This window comes from Colletes latitarsis, chromosome 7 (genome assembly GCF_051014445.1).
Source record: "Colletes latitarsis isolate SP2378_abdomen chromosome 7, iyColLati1, whole genome shotgun sequence".
NCBI classification, from domain to species: domain Eukaryota; kingdom Metazoa; phylum Arthropoda; class Insecta; order Hymenoptera; family Colletidae; genus Colletes; species Colletes latitarsis.
In genome coordinates, this window is record NC_135140.1 from 3908491 (window position 1) to 3925821 (window position 17331).

Here is a 17331-nt window from a genome sequence, read left to right on the forward strand (position 1 = left end):
GCGACGCGAGATATCGAGCAAAGGTTCCGCGTCGCGATTAATTACTCCATCTGTTTTATTTTCTTTTTTTTTCACCTATTCCCTGGCGTGTGAGGTTCGTTTCATATTTTTATCCATTAAAATGTAGTGTACGGAATGTTAAGAACAAGGGTTTAAGAGTTTCACGATTTATAATACTTAATTTGTTATGTGGAGAATTTTTTTTCGAAACCTCAAGGTTATCGATTTTGAGAAAAAGAATAGGACTACGTAAAAATATTAAAACTTTTCCCTCTTTCGTTTTTTCCATATAATACATGGAATATTATAGAAACAAATGCTGATGAAACCCTTGCAATTTTAATTGTTCGTCTATTAAGTAGCATTGTTGCCCAATGGTACATTATATATTTTCCTTAAATATTTAATTGAATTTAAAAAAAATAAAACCTGCATAAAACTATGTTATTTTCTAACCAAATATACAAAGTGGTCTATGCAATTTGTACACCTCTATAACTTTGCAAGTTTAAATTAATAATTATTTAACCCTTAAGTAGATTATCGGGACCTTATTATGGGGGATTATTATTATATATCAATGTAATTATTTGAAAATTTATGTAATTCCCCGTTAGTTCATTATTTCCTAAATGCTTTAAAGGAGAGTTGATTTCCATTTACCAATTTGGTAAAAATCAACGTTAAGTAAAATAATTCGATTGAGATCGAGAGTCGACTGAAGAGTTAATCCCTGTCAAAAATAAATTTTCTTCCAATCAAGAGCAGGAAAACACGTCATTCTCCCATCTTCCTTATTTAGACCCGCGTGAACATAATTTGTGTAATTCCGCGGGGTTGGATTTCCGCCGTTCGACGAGCAACAAAGTTTCCCTTATTACTTTCCTCTCGACTCGAGAATAATTTAGCTAATTTCCCAAAGACCCCGGGGCCCTCCCTAGCCCCAGCGATTGAATCGTCTTCCGTTTCAGCGTGTCTCGGCCGGAAACATTTTCTCCCTCCGAGGGGAAGGCTGGCTCTCGTGGTTATCGGGTCGAAGCGTCTCGAGGAGGACCGATAAGCGAGCGAAAAGCGCTAGATATCGATTTTCGGAGCCGAGTTCCTAATGATCTACCTTTCTTTTTGTTGCAGCCTGAGAACCGAGCAACCGAGTGGCCTCGACACGGGTGACGTTCGTTTCGAACTGAGCAAAGCACTCGGTCTCTGGGCTCGAAACTCGAAACTCACGTTCCAGGAAGTGAACAGCGACAGGGCGGACATTTTGGTATACTTCCATCGGTAAGTTTGCCCTGTTTGTGCATCTGTTTGGACCCTACGAATCCTCAGAGTCCAAAGATCAATGCACTGGGAATAAAAATTTTTAACTGAATTCGATATTCGCCCCTATTTTAATATTTTTCACGTTTGGAGTCTTAATAACAATTGAAAGCAGGATAAATAATATTCATTTTCGTACGAATTACAAGTAAATTTCATACGTTACGAAATCACTTATCTCTCACTTTAACCATGCATCAACCATTCACTTGACAAATAAATCCCTGTAGCGATCGATAGACTCAGACAATAATCTCTCTGGTAACCTTGTCGTCGCCATTTTCTATAACTAAATATCTCCAGATACAAATAAACTATTTAAAAATCATTTATTCTACATTTTTTTTTTATATTATTTTATTATTTTTACTATATCTACTACTTTTTAAAAAATCTTCTTTCGCAACGAAAAGATTAAATGTTATTTCTATTTAAAATTTTATATGAATTCTATATATCGTTTATAAATTAGTTCGCTATTGAAAAATAAATAATTGTAATTTTAAAGGTGAATTCGTGACCTAGGAAACAGTCTGGTACTTACAGATTTATATAAATTCCATGTCAATACGATACGAATAAAAATTTTTAATTAATTTCGATATTTACTTCTATTTTAATATTTTTCACGTGGAACCTTAATGGCAGCCGAGAACAGTATACATAATATTCCTTTTGGTACGAATTACAGCTGAATTTCATACTTTACAAAATTATTAATCTTTTACTTTATAATATTACTTAATTCCTGTTCGAATCGAATGAGAAATTTTCTAATAAATTTTTATAATTTCAACCGAGTATCTCTTCAAGATTATTCGTACAACGCTATTGAATAGAAACGTCACGTGACTCGAATATACTCCTTTTGATACAAATTACAAGTAAATTTCATACTTTACAAAATCATTAATCTTTTATTTTATAATACTACTTAATTCCTGTTCGATTCGAATGAGAATTTTTCTAATAAATTTTAATAATTTGAACCATGTATGTCTTCACGATTATTCGCAGAACGCTATTGAATAGAAACGTCACGTGACTCGAATATACTACTTTTGATACGAATTACAAATAAATCTCACATTTTACAGAATCACCAATCTCTTACTTTATAATATTACTTAATTTTAGTTCGAATCGAATGAGAATTTTTCTAATAAATTTTTATAATTTCAACCGTGCATCTCTTCACGATTATTCGTAGAAAGCTATTGAGTAGAAACGTCACGTGACTCGAATATACTCTTTTTGATACAAATTACAAGTAAATTTCATACTTTACAAAATCACCAATCTCTTACTTTATAATACCACTTAATTCCTGTTCGATTCGAATGAGAATTTTTCTAATAAATTTTAATAATTTGAACCATGTATGTCTTCACGATTATTCGCAGAACGCTATTGAATAGAAACGTCACATGACTCGAATATACTCCTTTTGATACGAATTACAAGTAAATCTCTTATTTTACAGAAGCACCAATCTCTTACTTTATAATATTACTTAATTTTAGTTCGAATCGAATGAAAAATTTTCTAATAAATTTTTATAATTTCAACCGGGTATCTCTTCAAGATTATTCGTAGAACGCTATTGAATAGAAACGTCACGTGACTCGAATATACTCCTTTTGATACAAATTACAAGTAAATTTCATACTTTACAAAATTATTAATCTTTTACTTTATAATATTACTTAATTCCTGTTCGAATCGAATGAGAAATTTTCTAATAAATTTTTATAATTTCAACCGAGTATCTCTTCAAGATTATTCGTACAACGCTATTGAATAGAAACGTCACGTGACTCGAATATACTCCTTTTGATACAAATTACAAGTAAATTTCATACTTTACAAAATCATTAATCTTTTATTTTATAATACTACTTAATTCCTGTTCGATTCGAATGAGAATTTTTCTAATAAATTTTTATAATTTCAACCGTGCATCTCTTCACGATTATTCGTAGAACGCTATTGAGTAGAAACGTCACGTGACTCGAATATACTCTTTTTGATACAAATTACAAGTAAATTTCATACTTTACAAAATCACCAATCTCTTACTTTATAATACTACTTAATTCCGGTTCGAATCGAATGAGAATTTTTCTAATAAATTTTAATAATTTCAATCGTATATCTCTTCACGATTATTCGCAGAACGCTATTGAGTAGAAACGTCACGTGACTCGAATATACTCCTTTTGATACGAATTACAAATAAATCTCACATTTTACAGAATCACCAATCTCTTACTTTATAATATTACTTAATTTTAGTTCGAATCGAATGAGAATTTTTCTAATAAATTTTTATAATTTCAACCGAGTATCTCTTCACGATTATTCGTAGAACGCTATTGAGTAGAAACGTCACGTGACTCGAATATACTCTTTTTGATACAAATTACAAGTAAATTTCATACTTTACAAAATCATTAATCTTTTACTTCATAATATTACTTAATTTTAGTTCGAATCGAATGAAAAATTTTCTAATAAATTTTTATAATTTCAATCGTATATCTCTTCACAATTATTCGCAGAACGCTATTGAGTAGAAACGTCACGTGACTCGAATATACTCCTTTTGATACAAATTACAAATAAATCTCACATTTTACAGAATCACCAATCTCTTACTTTATAATACCACTTAATTCCTGTTCGATTCGAATGAGAATTTTTCTAATAAATTTTAATAATTTGAACCATGTATGTCTTCACGATTATTCGTAGAACGCTATTGAGTAGAAACGTCACGTGACTCGAATATACTCCTTTTGATACGAATTACAAGTAAATCTCTTATTTTACAGAATCATTAATCTTTTACTTTATAATACTACTTAATTCATGTTCGATTCGAATGAGAATTTTTCTAATAAATTTTAATAGTTTCAATCGTGCATCTCTTCACGATTATTCGTAGGACGCTACTGAATGGAAACGTGAATAAAGAAATTGGATGTAAGAAATATGGTGGACAGAAAAGTAATTGCGCGTCAAAAGTTCCGTTCGGTTCGCTGGCTATTTATTCAAACGGTTACAGCAGATCCGAGTTCTCACGGCGATGCGCAATCCATCCCTTAGTTTTGCGGTCCGTTTAATTCGGCTTTTCTCCGGATCGGAAGGAGACGGGCCATACTGGCCTGCCCGTAATTAAATTCCCCTTGCGAGCGGCCGTCGATTATCTAGACAGCCGATACGCCACTGATATCACGGCATTCGGGGCTAATCCTGAAACTGCTTCATACGGCTCTCGATATCCTTCTTTTGCGATTTTTTTATCATTCGTTATCTAGACTCTTTCCACACCACTGAAATCCAGCAAATTGATTTTTAAAAAATTTTAAATGACCAATTTCACCCGCAAGGTAAATAGCTACTAAAATTCATGCGAATATTTATGTATTTATTGGGAAATTTTAATTCTCAGAAAACTACAAAATTGCACTTAACATGCAAAAATATAAATGAAATATTTAAGGGTGGAGGCAACCCTCTACAAATCTCCCATTTTACATAAACAGTTTACTCCACTGTATTTTCGAAAATTTCATTTCCATTGCATAATACAATTGTTCGTGTATTCATTTCAATCGTTTTAATTCCTTTGGTACAAATAAATACATTATAATTTGCATAAAGATCCGCAGTTGAATAATTAGTATTGTGATCTATTATTCTGTGTAGTTCCCTAACTTCAACCTATCCATCATATTCATCTTAAAATTCTTGGCATTTATTTTTTTACTTTACCGTTTTAGTGAAAGTAAATGTCGTCTGAAACTGCGGCAAGTTTGTTCAATGTCTTGTCACGAGATAAATAAATAACAAAACGCTGGTCCCTGAAAGTTTGATGACCTTCATAAAAAGTAAAATCTCCAAAGATAACTTACTTTTTTCCTCGAACGTTCGAGTAACCAGGACATTTGCATTAACTATAAATGGTTGCGTTTTGTTTCAGTGGTTATCACGGTGATGGATATCCTTTCGATGGCAGGGGCCAGATCCTGGCACACGCCTTCTTTCCTGGCAGAGATCGCGGCGGAGACGTTCATTTCGACGAGGAAGAAATATGGCTGCTGCAGGACGACAGCAACGAAGAAGGTAACGGGAAATTCGATAAAGTTCATTCTTCTTTCCGACTATCGCGACACACGGTGGAATATCGTCACGCGGGAAACGTCCCGTTACGACATCGTTCGCGAAAGGGAAAATAAATTTCGTCGAAAAACAAAATGTTTACCCCGAGATTAACGGGAGGAGGGGACTGTGGGACGATTTTAAAGTAACGGAACGAGCTGGAAACGCCCCGGGTACGAGCTTTCGCCCGCTTGGCAGTTTCAAGTTCTGAAATTCAAAGTAGGATTTTACGACGGGGAGAAAGCTCACGGAGAAGAAAGTTTATAGAGACTCGCAAATGGAAGAAAAGATTCCTGAACCGAGGAATTTTCGGGGGGAGGGGGCAATATATATCGAGTCACCCCATACCTTGGCGATCCGCCAATTCGGTCACCCCGTGACCGAGAAGAAATAAAGGAACGACGATGAAAGGTTTCTCCCGTTACGCCATATTCCTATATCGTCATTTTCGATCGATCACGCCGTTTGGAATCTTCGAAACTCCAAACAAACCTAGGTACAATCTATAAAAATTCGAAATATATGCATTTGACGTTTCACAGACGATTAATTAAATATATAATAAGGGTATGTATCGATAAGAAGGCTCAGTTTTATTTGTCAAATGTTATTTTTGCTAAAAAACTCGGTTTCATTGAAATTAATTTAAGATTCTGCTCCATATATTAAATAGATTTGATCTTTCTGGAATCTTCAAAATCCTAAACAAATCTATGTACCCTCTACAAAAATTCGAAATATATCCGTTCGACGTTTCACAGACAATTAATTGAAAATGTAAAAAGGATAAATGTATTGTTAGGAAGGCTCAGTTTTATTTGTCACAAGTTATTTTTACTAAGAGACTCGGTTTCATTGAGATTAATTTAAGATTCTGCTCCATATATTAAATAGATTTGATCTTTCTGGAATATTCAAAATCCTAAACAAATCTATGTACCCTCCATAAAAATTCGAAATATATCCATTCGACGTTTCACAGACGATTAATTGAAAATGTAAAAAGCGTAAATGTATCGTTAGGGAGGCTCAGTTTTATTTGTCACATGTTATTTTTGTTAAAAGACTCGGTTTCATTGAGATTAATTTAAGATTCTGCTCCATATATTAAATAGATTTGATCTTTCTGGAATCTTCAAAATCCTAAACAAATCTATGTACCCTCTATAAAAATTGGAAATATAACCATTCGACGTTTCACAGACGATTAATTGAAAATGTAAAACGGGTAAATGTATCGTTAGGGAGGCTCAGTTTTATTTGTCACAAGTTATTTTTGCTAAAAGACTCGGTTTCATTGAGATTAATTTAAGATTCTGCTCCATATACTAAATAGATTTTCTTTTTTTGAAATCTTCGAAACCCCAAACAAATCTATGTACCCTCTATAAAAATTCGAAATATATCCATTTGACGTTTCACAGATGATTAATTGAAAATATAAAAAGAGTAAATGTATCGTTAGGGAGGCTCAGTTTTATCAGTCTCAAGTTAAGTTTGCTAAAAGACTCGGTTTCTTTGAGATTAATTTAAGATTCTGCTCCATATATTAAATAGATTTGATCTTTCTGGAATCTTCAAAATCCTAAACAAATCTATGTACCCTCTATAAAAATTGGAAATATAACCATTCGACGTTTCACAGACGATTAATTGAAAATGTAAAACGGGTAAATGTATCGTTAGGGAGGCTCAGTTTTATTTGTCACAAGTTATTTTTGCTAAAAGACTCGGTTTCATTGAGATTAATTTAAGATTCTGCTCCATATACTAAATAGTTTTTCTTCTTTATGGAATCTTCGAAACCCCAAACAAATCTATGTACCCTCTATAAAAATTGGAAATATAACCATTCGACGTTTCACAGACGATTAATTGAAAATGTAAAACAGGTAAATGTATCGTTAGGGAGGCTCAGTTTTATTTGTCACAAGTTATTTTTGCTAAAAGACTCGGTTTCATTGAGATTAATTTAAGATTCTGCTCCATATACTAAATAGTTTTTCTTCTTTATGGAATCTTCGAAACCCCACACAAATCTGTGTACCCTCTATAAAAATTCGAAATATAACCATTCGACGTTTCACAGATGATTAATTGAAAATGTAAAAAGGGTAAATATATCGTTAGGGAGGCTCAGTTTTATTTGTCACAAGTTATTTTTGCTAAAAGACTCGGTTTCATTGAGATCAATTTAAGATTCTGCTCCATATATTAAACAGATTTTCTTTTTTGTGGAATCTTCGAACCCCAAACAAATCTATGTACCCTCTATAAAAATTGGAAATATAACCATTCGACGTTTCACAGACGATTAATTGAAAATGCAAAAAGGGTAAATGTATCGTTAGGGAGGCTCAGTTTTATTTGTCACAAGTTATTTTTGCTAAAAGACTCGGTTTCATTGAGATTAATTTAAGATTCTGCTCCATATATTAAATAGATTTGATCTTTCTGGAATCTTCAAAATCCTAAACAAATCTATGTACCCTCTATAAATATTGGAAATATATCCATTTGACTTTCACAGACGATTAATACAAAATATAAAAAAAGTAAATATATGGTTAGGGAAAAGACTCGGTTACATTCAGATTAAATAAAGATTCTCCATCATTTATTGAATAGATTTTCTCATGCTCTTTATCTTGTATTCCTCTTCCTTACACCCTAACATACCTCTTGTGTATGACTTGTGTTAGGATAACAAAGATAAATAATAAAGAATTACAATTGTTCGTCTAAAATTAACCGACATATAGTTATATTAATCGAAAGACGCGTTTCCATTAATTAATATCGTTACCAACGGAGGATTATTTTTCCACTGCGAATGCAAATTACGAATATGGTAAGAGTATGCAAAATATGTGCACGTGTGATGGAATAAAATACTGAAATTATTATAATCGCGAGAAAGGGGAATCTTTGGACACGACCTCAAGGCAATCGTTTAAAAAAATTGTCCAAGACAGGTTCTATTGAAAATTAGAAAATAAAATAATTTCGAGTAAATTAAATTCCATCGATATGTTTATTGTTTGGCGTCGTTACCGAAGAAGAAACGTCGAATATGGGATTTCCTTTGATAATTCAAACAGGAAGTAATTTAGATATTGGCTCGTTTACTAAGTCTGAGACCTAATCCACGCTGAAGAACCAGTCCTCGGATCTAATCTAAACGCGAAACTTAAGCCTCGGAGCTGAATTCTCGGCCAAATGGGCCGAGGGATTTAATGCCTGATACCTAAGTTGATCCCGAAACAATCCTGACCTCCAAACTCTAACAATGAGAATTTACTATCTGGACAAACCGGAGATAGGTGTCGACACCAGAAACAAATCCCCGGGACATTGTACCGAAAACTCTCTTCGAGGTTACGATCAGGTCCATTTCATAATACACGACTCTTTCGTTTCACATAACATTTTTGACGATAATTTGACACGATGCAACGAATGACAACATATTCGATCGACGTTAATATCAGATATGAATTGCTAATATCTTTGCTGACACATCGCGTCAGGAGCCGCAGGACATTCATAAACGATGAGGAACCGGGATACCACAATTTGCAAATCCATTGGAAAATTAGCATCCTCCGAGATTGGTTTCACTAGAGACTCTCATTTGAATTCTAGCTCGCTATGTCAGATTTCGTATATCAACGATTCGCTTGACAAATAAATCCCTGTCGCGATCGATAGGCACCGACAATAATCTCTCTGGTAACCTTGTCGTCGCCATTTTCTGTAACTAAATATCACCAGATACGAATAAACTATCTGAAAATCATTCATTCTAAATTTTTTTACATTATTTTATTATTTTTACTATATCTACGTATCTCTTCGATTAATTTTTACGATTATTTAACTTTGGATAAGAATTTTACTTTTTAAAAAATCTTCTTTCGCAACGATAATATTAAATGTTATTTCTATTTGAAATTTTACATGAATTCTTTGTTTCGTTTATAAATTAGTTCTACTTATAGAAAAAATAAATGATTATAATTTTAAAGCTGAATTCGTGAAAAAGGATACAATTTGTTATTTAAAATTTTATATAAATGCAATATTTCGTTTATAAATTGGTTCTTCGTTAAAACAAAAATAACTTCAATTGTGAATTCATGAACTGAGAAATAATCTACGAACGATAAAATGAAAGATTGATTAAAATGATTTATCGTCCCAAATTCCAAATTGTTTGCCCTATAAAGAATGATCTTGACCGGAGAAACGACAACCGAGTTATTCGTTAGGAAAAAGGTATCACCGGAAGAAGGCTGGGCCAACTCGTTTTAAAAGTAAGAACGTCTTGTAAGTTTTCGAGCAAGTTTCGCGGGATATCGAGACTCTGCAATCTGAAGCGCCCTCCGAGAACAACCGTAATTCGTTCCACTTATTTTCGTGCTCGTCCTCGAGTAGGGCTTTTGATTAAGAGCACACTTGACTTCGCTATATCGTAGTCAGCTGCTGTTAACGTTCAAATTCCAAAGTATCGCGGTGGGGAAAATTACTAACGAGGAAACTTCCAAGATACAGTGACAGGCCTCTGTGCACGAATCCATCTTCCACCGACTGATGTTCGACAACCTTCGCGATCAGTGTGCACGACACACTCGTAATTGCAATCCACGACTCATAATTGCCACACTGGTTAGTAAATTTTAGAATTTTATTCGATGTCGAATCTTTCGAAAAAATTATTTTCGTTCATCGTTTCTAGCCAAGTTTTACCATTTCTGTTTTGTACGAAACTATTTTCTGGCTATTTTTCTTGCCAGACAGGCCCCCGAAAAGTATTTTTGATTCGACTCGGTTTGGGGAAAGTTTGCAACTAGTTTAATCTGTTGAGAGTCTTGGGCGGCGGGAAGTTTTCTCGTTACGAAGTATCGACACCGATTCGACATTTTGCTAATGGATTGTGTACTGACAGGGACCGGAAATCTCATATAAGTTCGAAATAACATTGTGCACAGTCGATATTTTTGAATCGAACGACGACGCATGGCAATTTTATTCACGGTGGAGCAAACCGAATAACAATTTATTTATTATTAAATTGTTCGAATAATCTGTAGATTCTACGTCGAAAACTGAATCGAAAGTATACAGTAACATTTTTGCGTGCAATATTTCGTTTGCGAGATAATTGAATTTTAATGTCCACGTCTGATAATACGTAGATATTTCTACTTGCTATATTCCTGAATATTCAAAGTCGATTTTCTCGACAACAAAGCCTTGAATGAAAAAATGTTATTGCACATATTCGACTTGGTTTTTCATGTAGAATCTCCCTCTTCTTCTTTTAAATTGAAACAACCTGTAAATTAACTGTATTATTGTAAGGGTTTCTAACATTATTTTCAAATTACGTTAATCACTGTTTCTACTAATTCTGGCCTCCAAAGTCTGAACTTTATTCTGCATATACGTATTCCAGTGAAATATGCAAAGTCCAGTAAAGCTTTCGAAGATAAAATCGTAACAAAAAGTCTGTAATATTGTTCGTAGACAGATAAGAAAGGAAACAATCAAATTTATTTGGTTTTCAGCGCGATGATAGGGCTTTCTTTTCCCGGTTCGTACCTGGTAGCTTTAATTTTATGATTCCGACCCACATTCGAATCGAGTGTCCTAGATGCGAAGCGAAATGGAACGAAGGTATAATAAAAAAGCTGCCGAAAGAAAAGCCCCGTAAACCAGCGCCAAATCCACGCAATTAATGTAAAATAATATTTACAAAGTGAACGCCCGCTTTTATGTCTAAAATATATTCCAAATTTTTCTTACTTCGTCCATTCGATCCGTCTGATATTGTTTGTTTACAAAAATGTTTACAAAAATAAATATTCGTAAATAGAACTAGTGAAGTTAAAAATGTTTATCTTATTAGAATTTACCATTTTTTAGAGTGAATAATTTACACAGATCCAAAAAGGGTTCAAAGACAAATCTTTAAAATATATTCCAAATTTTTCTTCGTCCGTTCTGTCCGCCTGATATTATTCATTGTTTAGAACGATTTTTAATAAACGAACAGATGTTTCAATTTTACAGAAAAAATAAATATTCGTAAATAGTACTCGTGAAGTTGAAAATGTCTATCTTATTAGAATTTACCTTTTTGTGGAGTGGTAATTTACACGGGTCCAAAAAGGGTTCGAAGACGAATAAAATGGCGACTACCGAGCAGCCTCGAATGTCTTACACCGCGGAAATCATGTTTTCATCCTTTGCGCGCTTTTATTTTCCCTTTCAGATGAAAATCGTTAGTCCGTTGCATCGTATTTACGTCCGATTTCTACGGTTTTTTTCTAAAGGATCCGAATCACGCGAATGAAAGCGAGTGGCCCGGTGAATGGACGGTCGCGTAAGACGTTGAATCCTCGTATCTTTTGGCTTTCAGGGACCAGCCTTTTCGCGGTGGCGGCGCATGAATTCGGCCACTCTCTCGGCTTGGCGCACAGCTCCGTTCCTGGAGCACTCATGTATCCGTGGTACCAAGGATTGAGCTCTAATTACGAGCTACCGGAGGACGACCGAAACGGGATTCGGCAGATGTACGGTAAGTGGGTCTGCGTGTTTGATAATTACGTCCAAACCTAGTAATTATGTCACTCTCGTACATCCCGGACCGCTTATTTTGCCATAACTGTATTTCTTCGGAATTACAGGTGGCTCCCGAGACCCACGATTCTTATCTTTTTCCGGTCTAGAAACGTCAGAAATTATTTATTAACGCGTTAGCCGCAAGATTAATAATCGACCAAATTTTCTACGCGACTGAAACCTTGATTTCAGACAATTTTCTATTTATCATGGTACTTATTTTTCTAACGATAATCCACGAATTAATTTTGTTCAGTTCCCGCGAGGTCGACGTTTCGTTTTGAAACAATTGGATATCAAGGAAAAATGACAAACAAAAATTAAATACGAATAGAAAGAAAGTTGGAACCATTATTGATTATTTCTACTTGCGCTGACGTCCACCTTGTAAAAATACAAATTGTTCCCAATAATTTCTGAATTCTACGTGGAAAACTGAGTCGAAAGTATAGAGTAACATTTTTGAGTCAAATGTTTCGTTCTCGAGATAATTGAATTTTAATATCTCTGTCTGACCATACCTTGATATTTCTACTTGCCATACCTCTGAATATTCAAAGTCGATTTTCTCGACAACGAAGCCTCGAATGAAAAAATGTTATTCCACATGTTCGACTTGGTTTTTCATGTAGAATTTCTCCCTTCCTCTTTCAAGTCGAAACAACCAGTAAATTATCTATATTATTATAAGGGTTTCTAACATTATTTTCAAATTACATTAATCACTGTGAACTCCATTTTTCGTACACGTATCCCAACGAAATATTCAATATCTAATAAAGTTTTCAAAGCACGTAAGTATTGTAAAAACGAGAAAAAAAATTGCATGTAGATAGAAAGTTTCGAAAACGAGGAAAATATCCGGGGAAGGCGATCGAGAAACGGGCGAAGATTCTCGTTTCCGTTCAACGAGAACGGTTCTCGTATTTATGAGTGTTCGTCGCGTGATAATTGAAGTATGAAAAATACATGGCCGGTGCGAGGAATTTCAGGAGAAATCGGGGAAAAACAATTTTCGCAGGATAATCGCGGGAGGAAGACGTGTCCTCGTGGTTGCTAACAACAGGGGGTGAAATGAAACGTGAATAAAGTATAAAGGACGTACTACCCTTCTCTTTAGTTCCAGCAGGATGTCGGCCGTACGTTCGAATGATTTAGTGGAAAGCTTTGCAGATCCCGGAGAATCGCAAACGTATTCTGTCTGCCCTTCCCCGGTTTCTGTTTTTACCTACCCTTTCCCACTTCCCTTCGCGTTCCTATTTGCCCTTTACACGCTCCCACCGTTTGTCCCGTTCACCTCCATAGCCCCTCCTTTCTTTTTGTCTCGCCTCTTTACTCTGCACCTCTCGATTTTATTCATCCCCCTCCATCCCCTCCTCGTGATTTTTTCCCCACACCGTTTCTCTTCTTTTTAACCAGTGTTTCCGCCATTTTCTCTGTACCCATACTTTTTTACTCCCCCTTCCACATCCACGTCCTGTGTTCCTAGTGTCTTTGTACCAACGTCGTAGAAACGTTTAGTTTCAATTTTCGTCGAGTATTCTAAGGGAAAAATATTATTTCCAATTTTTTTATTTTTAGCATTCGACGCCTGGAATATTTTAATAAACTGTTTTACTCGGCTCTTAAAGCAAATACAAATACATTTTGTGTTTGGGTAGTCTCGTATAATTATTTATTTAAAAGTAAAGCGTGCCAAGCTTTCGGTTCCAATTTAAAATAAATTTCGCCCGAGTCTGGTAACACGAGATTATGTATTAAGGGGAAATAAATTACTGGCATAATTCACCAGAATTAGGATGTGATCACTAGTGGAAGTTAGAAGATTAACTTATCCCCTCTCGCCTCGAAGCTTTCGGTTTAATTCGACAATTTGTCTCCCGGAGTACGCCAAGTCGACGCATCGTGATTGTGGAAATATTATACACCGTGTGTGTCGGGTTTAATTGTAATGTAGCGGCCATTGTATAGCCACTACGCCCATGCCAGAGTATGAATGGGAATGGAATGAAAGGTTAGTTTTAAGCTTTCTATTTTTCTATTTTCCCAGGGTCTCGTGCGAGCCTGGTCGTCCTGTTAAACACTTGGCGACCAGAGCCGTACGAGGCACCTGTTTTCCTTCAAGGTTTCGCCTGGGCCTCGGACCACCCCGATCCGGGCCCGGCGAGGCTCTTGACTTTTATTATCCTCTTTCACTCTAGCTAAACTTTTCCTACACTAGATATTTTTCAGTTTCGTTTTTCCGTCTTTCTGTCCTCTCTTTTTCTCTCCCTTTGTCTATTAGGGTAAGGAGTGTATACAGGGTGGGGCAGTAACTATTAGCACCTCAGATATCTTGGAAACTATAAGTTTCACAGAAATGTTTGCTAAAGTAAATTGCACAGTACGAAGGGCGCTATTAGGTGGGGATAATAGTTTTTTTGCAGGTGGAGGTACTTCGGACATTTCAAGGTCACATCCATTTTTTTAAATGGATCGGTATGTTTTTGCTTCCGTATCACGATAGAGGATCTTAAAACGAGTTCAACGACCTATTACACAAGGTCATTGAAGGTCATAGAAAGTAGAGAAAGGCGATAATACTTACGGTTTTGGTAGTAAATGAAACATGTTTATAGTAGGTGTTCGAAATGATGACCATCACTGTCAATACACCGTTGGATTCTTTTTACGATTGATTGACTTGCAAGTCTTACAGCGTCAGAACTTATTGATGCACAGGCTGCAATTATTCGCTGTTACATATCGTGAGATGTAGTTGGTACTTCTTTGTACACTTTCTCTTTCAGTGTTCCCCACAGAAAGAAATCTAAAGGTGTTATGTCTGGTAAACGAGCTGCCCACGATATTGGACCGCCGCGTCCAATCCAACGATTTCGAAATTTTTCATCGAGTTACCTTCGCGCAATCGATGAATAATGTGCTGGGCATCCATCATGTTGATACCACATGGTTTGTCGTGTAAATAAAGGTAACTCTTCTAACAAAAGACCCAATGTATCCTTAATAAAATTAGCATAGACGTTGCCATTCAAATTTCCATTGATAAAATAAGGTCCAATAATTTGATCACCTATGATACCGCACCATACATTCACAGACCATTGTTTTTGATGTTCAACCTGTCGCAGCCAATGTGGATTTTCCGCTGCCCATAAATGCATGTTATGCAAATTAACATTCCCGTGATTTGTGAATGTTGCTTCATCAGTAAATAAGACGGTATTAAAAAAAAGCTCATTGTTTTGAATCTGACGTATAGCCCATCGACAAAACTCAACGCGATTCATGAAGTCGTTCCCATGCAATTCTTGGTGAAGACTAACGTGATACGGATGAAATTTGTGACGGTGCAAAATGCGAAGTACGCTCCTCCTACTAATGCCAGATTCGCGTTCAATTTGTCGCGAACTAATATGAGAATTTCTAGACACACTAGCGAGCACACCGATTTCCATTTCTTCGTTAATTACTCGTTCTGGCGTTCACTTTTACGAACACTTAAACTACCGGTTTGCCTAAGTTTATCATACACATTTTTAAATGTTTGACGCGAAGGCTGAGACCGATGTGGATATCGTTCAGCATACAAGTTTTTCGCCCTTACAGAATTTTGTTGGCATTCGCCATAAATAAGAAGCATATCAACCTGCTCTTCAAACGGATACATCGTGCAGGATTGACCGATTTATCGATACTAATCTTATGATGTTTATCTTACTCTGCAAACTATTAAAGTGTCCTTCAAGCAGTGTTTATTCTCAGTGAAGTAAACGGTAAGCATTACGCATTCCTCTACTGTTGACAATACGTATGTTTCATTTACTACCAAAACCGTAAGTATTATAGCCTTTCTCTACTTTCTATAACCTTCAATGACCTTGTATAATAGGTCATTGAACTCGTTTTAAGATCCTCTATCGTGATACGGAAGCAAAAACATACCGATCCATTTAAAAAAATGAATGTAACCTTCAAATATCCGAAGTACCTCCACCTGCAAAAAAACTATTATCGCCACCCAATAGCACCCTTCGTACTGTACAATTTACTTTAGCAAATATTTCTGTGAAATTTATAGTTTCCAAGATATCTGAGGTGCTAATAGTTACTGCCCCACCCTGTATAGGGAGTAGATTCTAAGAAAGCAGGCAGTCTGGTGAAGACGTCGTGGCGATACACAGTCCGTTGAGCACGTCGTAACATATCAGTCTGGTGAAGACGCGTAATAATTGCAAATCCGATAACGACAGTATAACTTAACCTACGTGTGTCTGTGTGTGCCTCACACCATTCACCCGCGTGTTTATAATAAATGGTAATAATTGTGGGGTAGTCTGGTGAGTTGTTATTTTACCACCTAGCCCCCACAGTAATTTCTAATCTCGTCGTTCGTCTCCAAAAATCATTAATTATTCGAACGGTTGAAACACGGTCCACGGCAGCTGTACAAATATTCCGCAGTTTAATTCGACCCTTTAATTTTAATCGCGCAATTAATCCTGTAATTCGATTCCGTCAGTTATTTTCATTAACAAAATGTAGGTTATCGTTTACCCGCGAGCGCCAATTACGCGGCTCGATGGAAATTCGACCGATTAATTTGTTTCGAGATTTTTTCCTTCCGCGGTATAAGAAAAATAATGAATTTATTTTCTCGGGCGAAAATACGAGCTTTCGGAACGCGTCGAAAACAAAGCAATTAGCAACGAATGAAAACGTTTGTAGGTTGCTGTTATTTTTAATAAATAGAATCACTTAAATTATATAAATTTATTCTGCAATCGGCAAAATACAAAATATCGAACACGATAATAAATTTATAATTTTTGATATAATCGAATCGAGAAATTAAAGTATTAAAATTAGAAGATCCAACAAACTTTTAATAGAATTAAAATTGTGAAATCGTTAATAATTTCTACTTTATATTCCTTCAGATGTTATTTAATAAATCATAGTCACTTAAATTATATAAATTTATTCTGCACTCTGCAAAATACAAAATATTGAAAGCAATATTAAATTTATAATTTCTGATACAATCCAATTGTGAAATTAAACTATTAAAATTGGGAGATCCAACTTTTAATAGAATTAAAATTGTGAAATCGTTAATAATTTCTACTTTATATTCCTTCAGATGTTATTTAATAAATCATAGTCACTTAAATTATATAAATTTATTCTGCACTCTGCAAAATACAAAATATTGAAAGCAAT

At 35.1% G+C, this 17331-nt stretch overlaps 1 protein-coding gene across 3 annotated transcripts in view; it reads left to right on the forward strand.

Moving 5' to 3' along the window:
* The window catches only part of Mmp2 (Matrix metalloproteinase 2), a 175688-nt gene that overhangs the window by 140515 nt on the left and 17842 nt on the right, over positions 1 to 17331 (forward strand). For all 3 annotated transcript variants that reach the window (XM_076768070.1, XM_076768071.1, XM_076768072.1), the window contains 3 exons: positions 1132 to 1278; positions 5303 to 5445; positions 11906 to 12064. In XM_076768070.1, coding sequence (XP_076624185.1) covers positions 1132 to 1278; positions 5303 to 5445; positions 11906 to 12064 — 449 coding nt within the window. The remainder of the gene's footprint in view (positions 1 to 1131; positions 1279 to 5302; positions 5446 to 11905; positions 12065 to 17331) is intronic.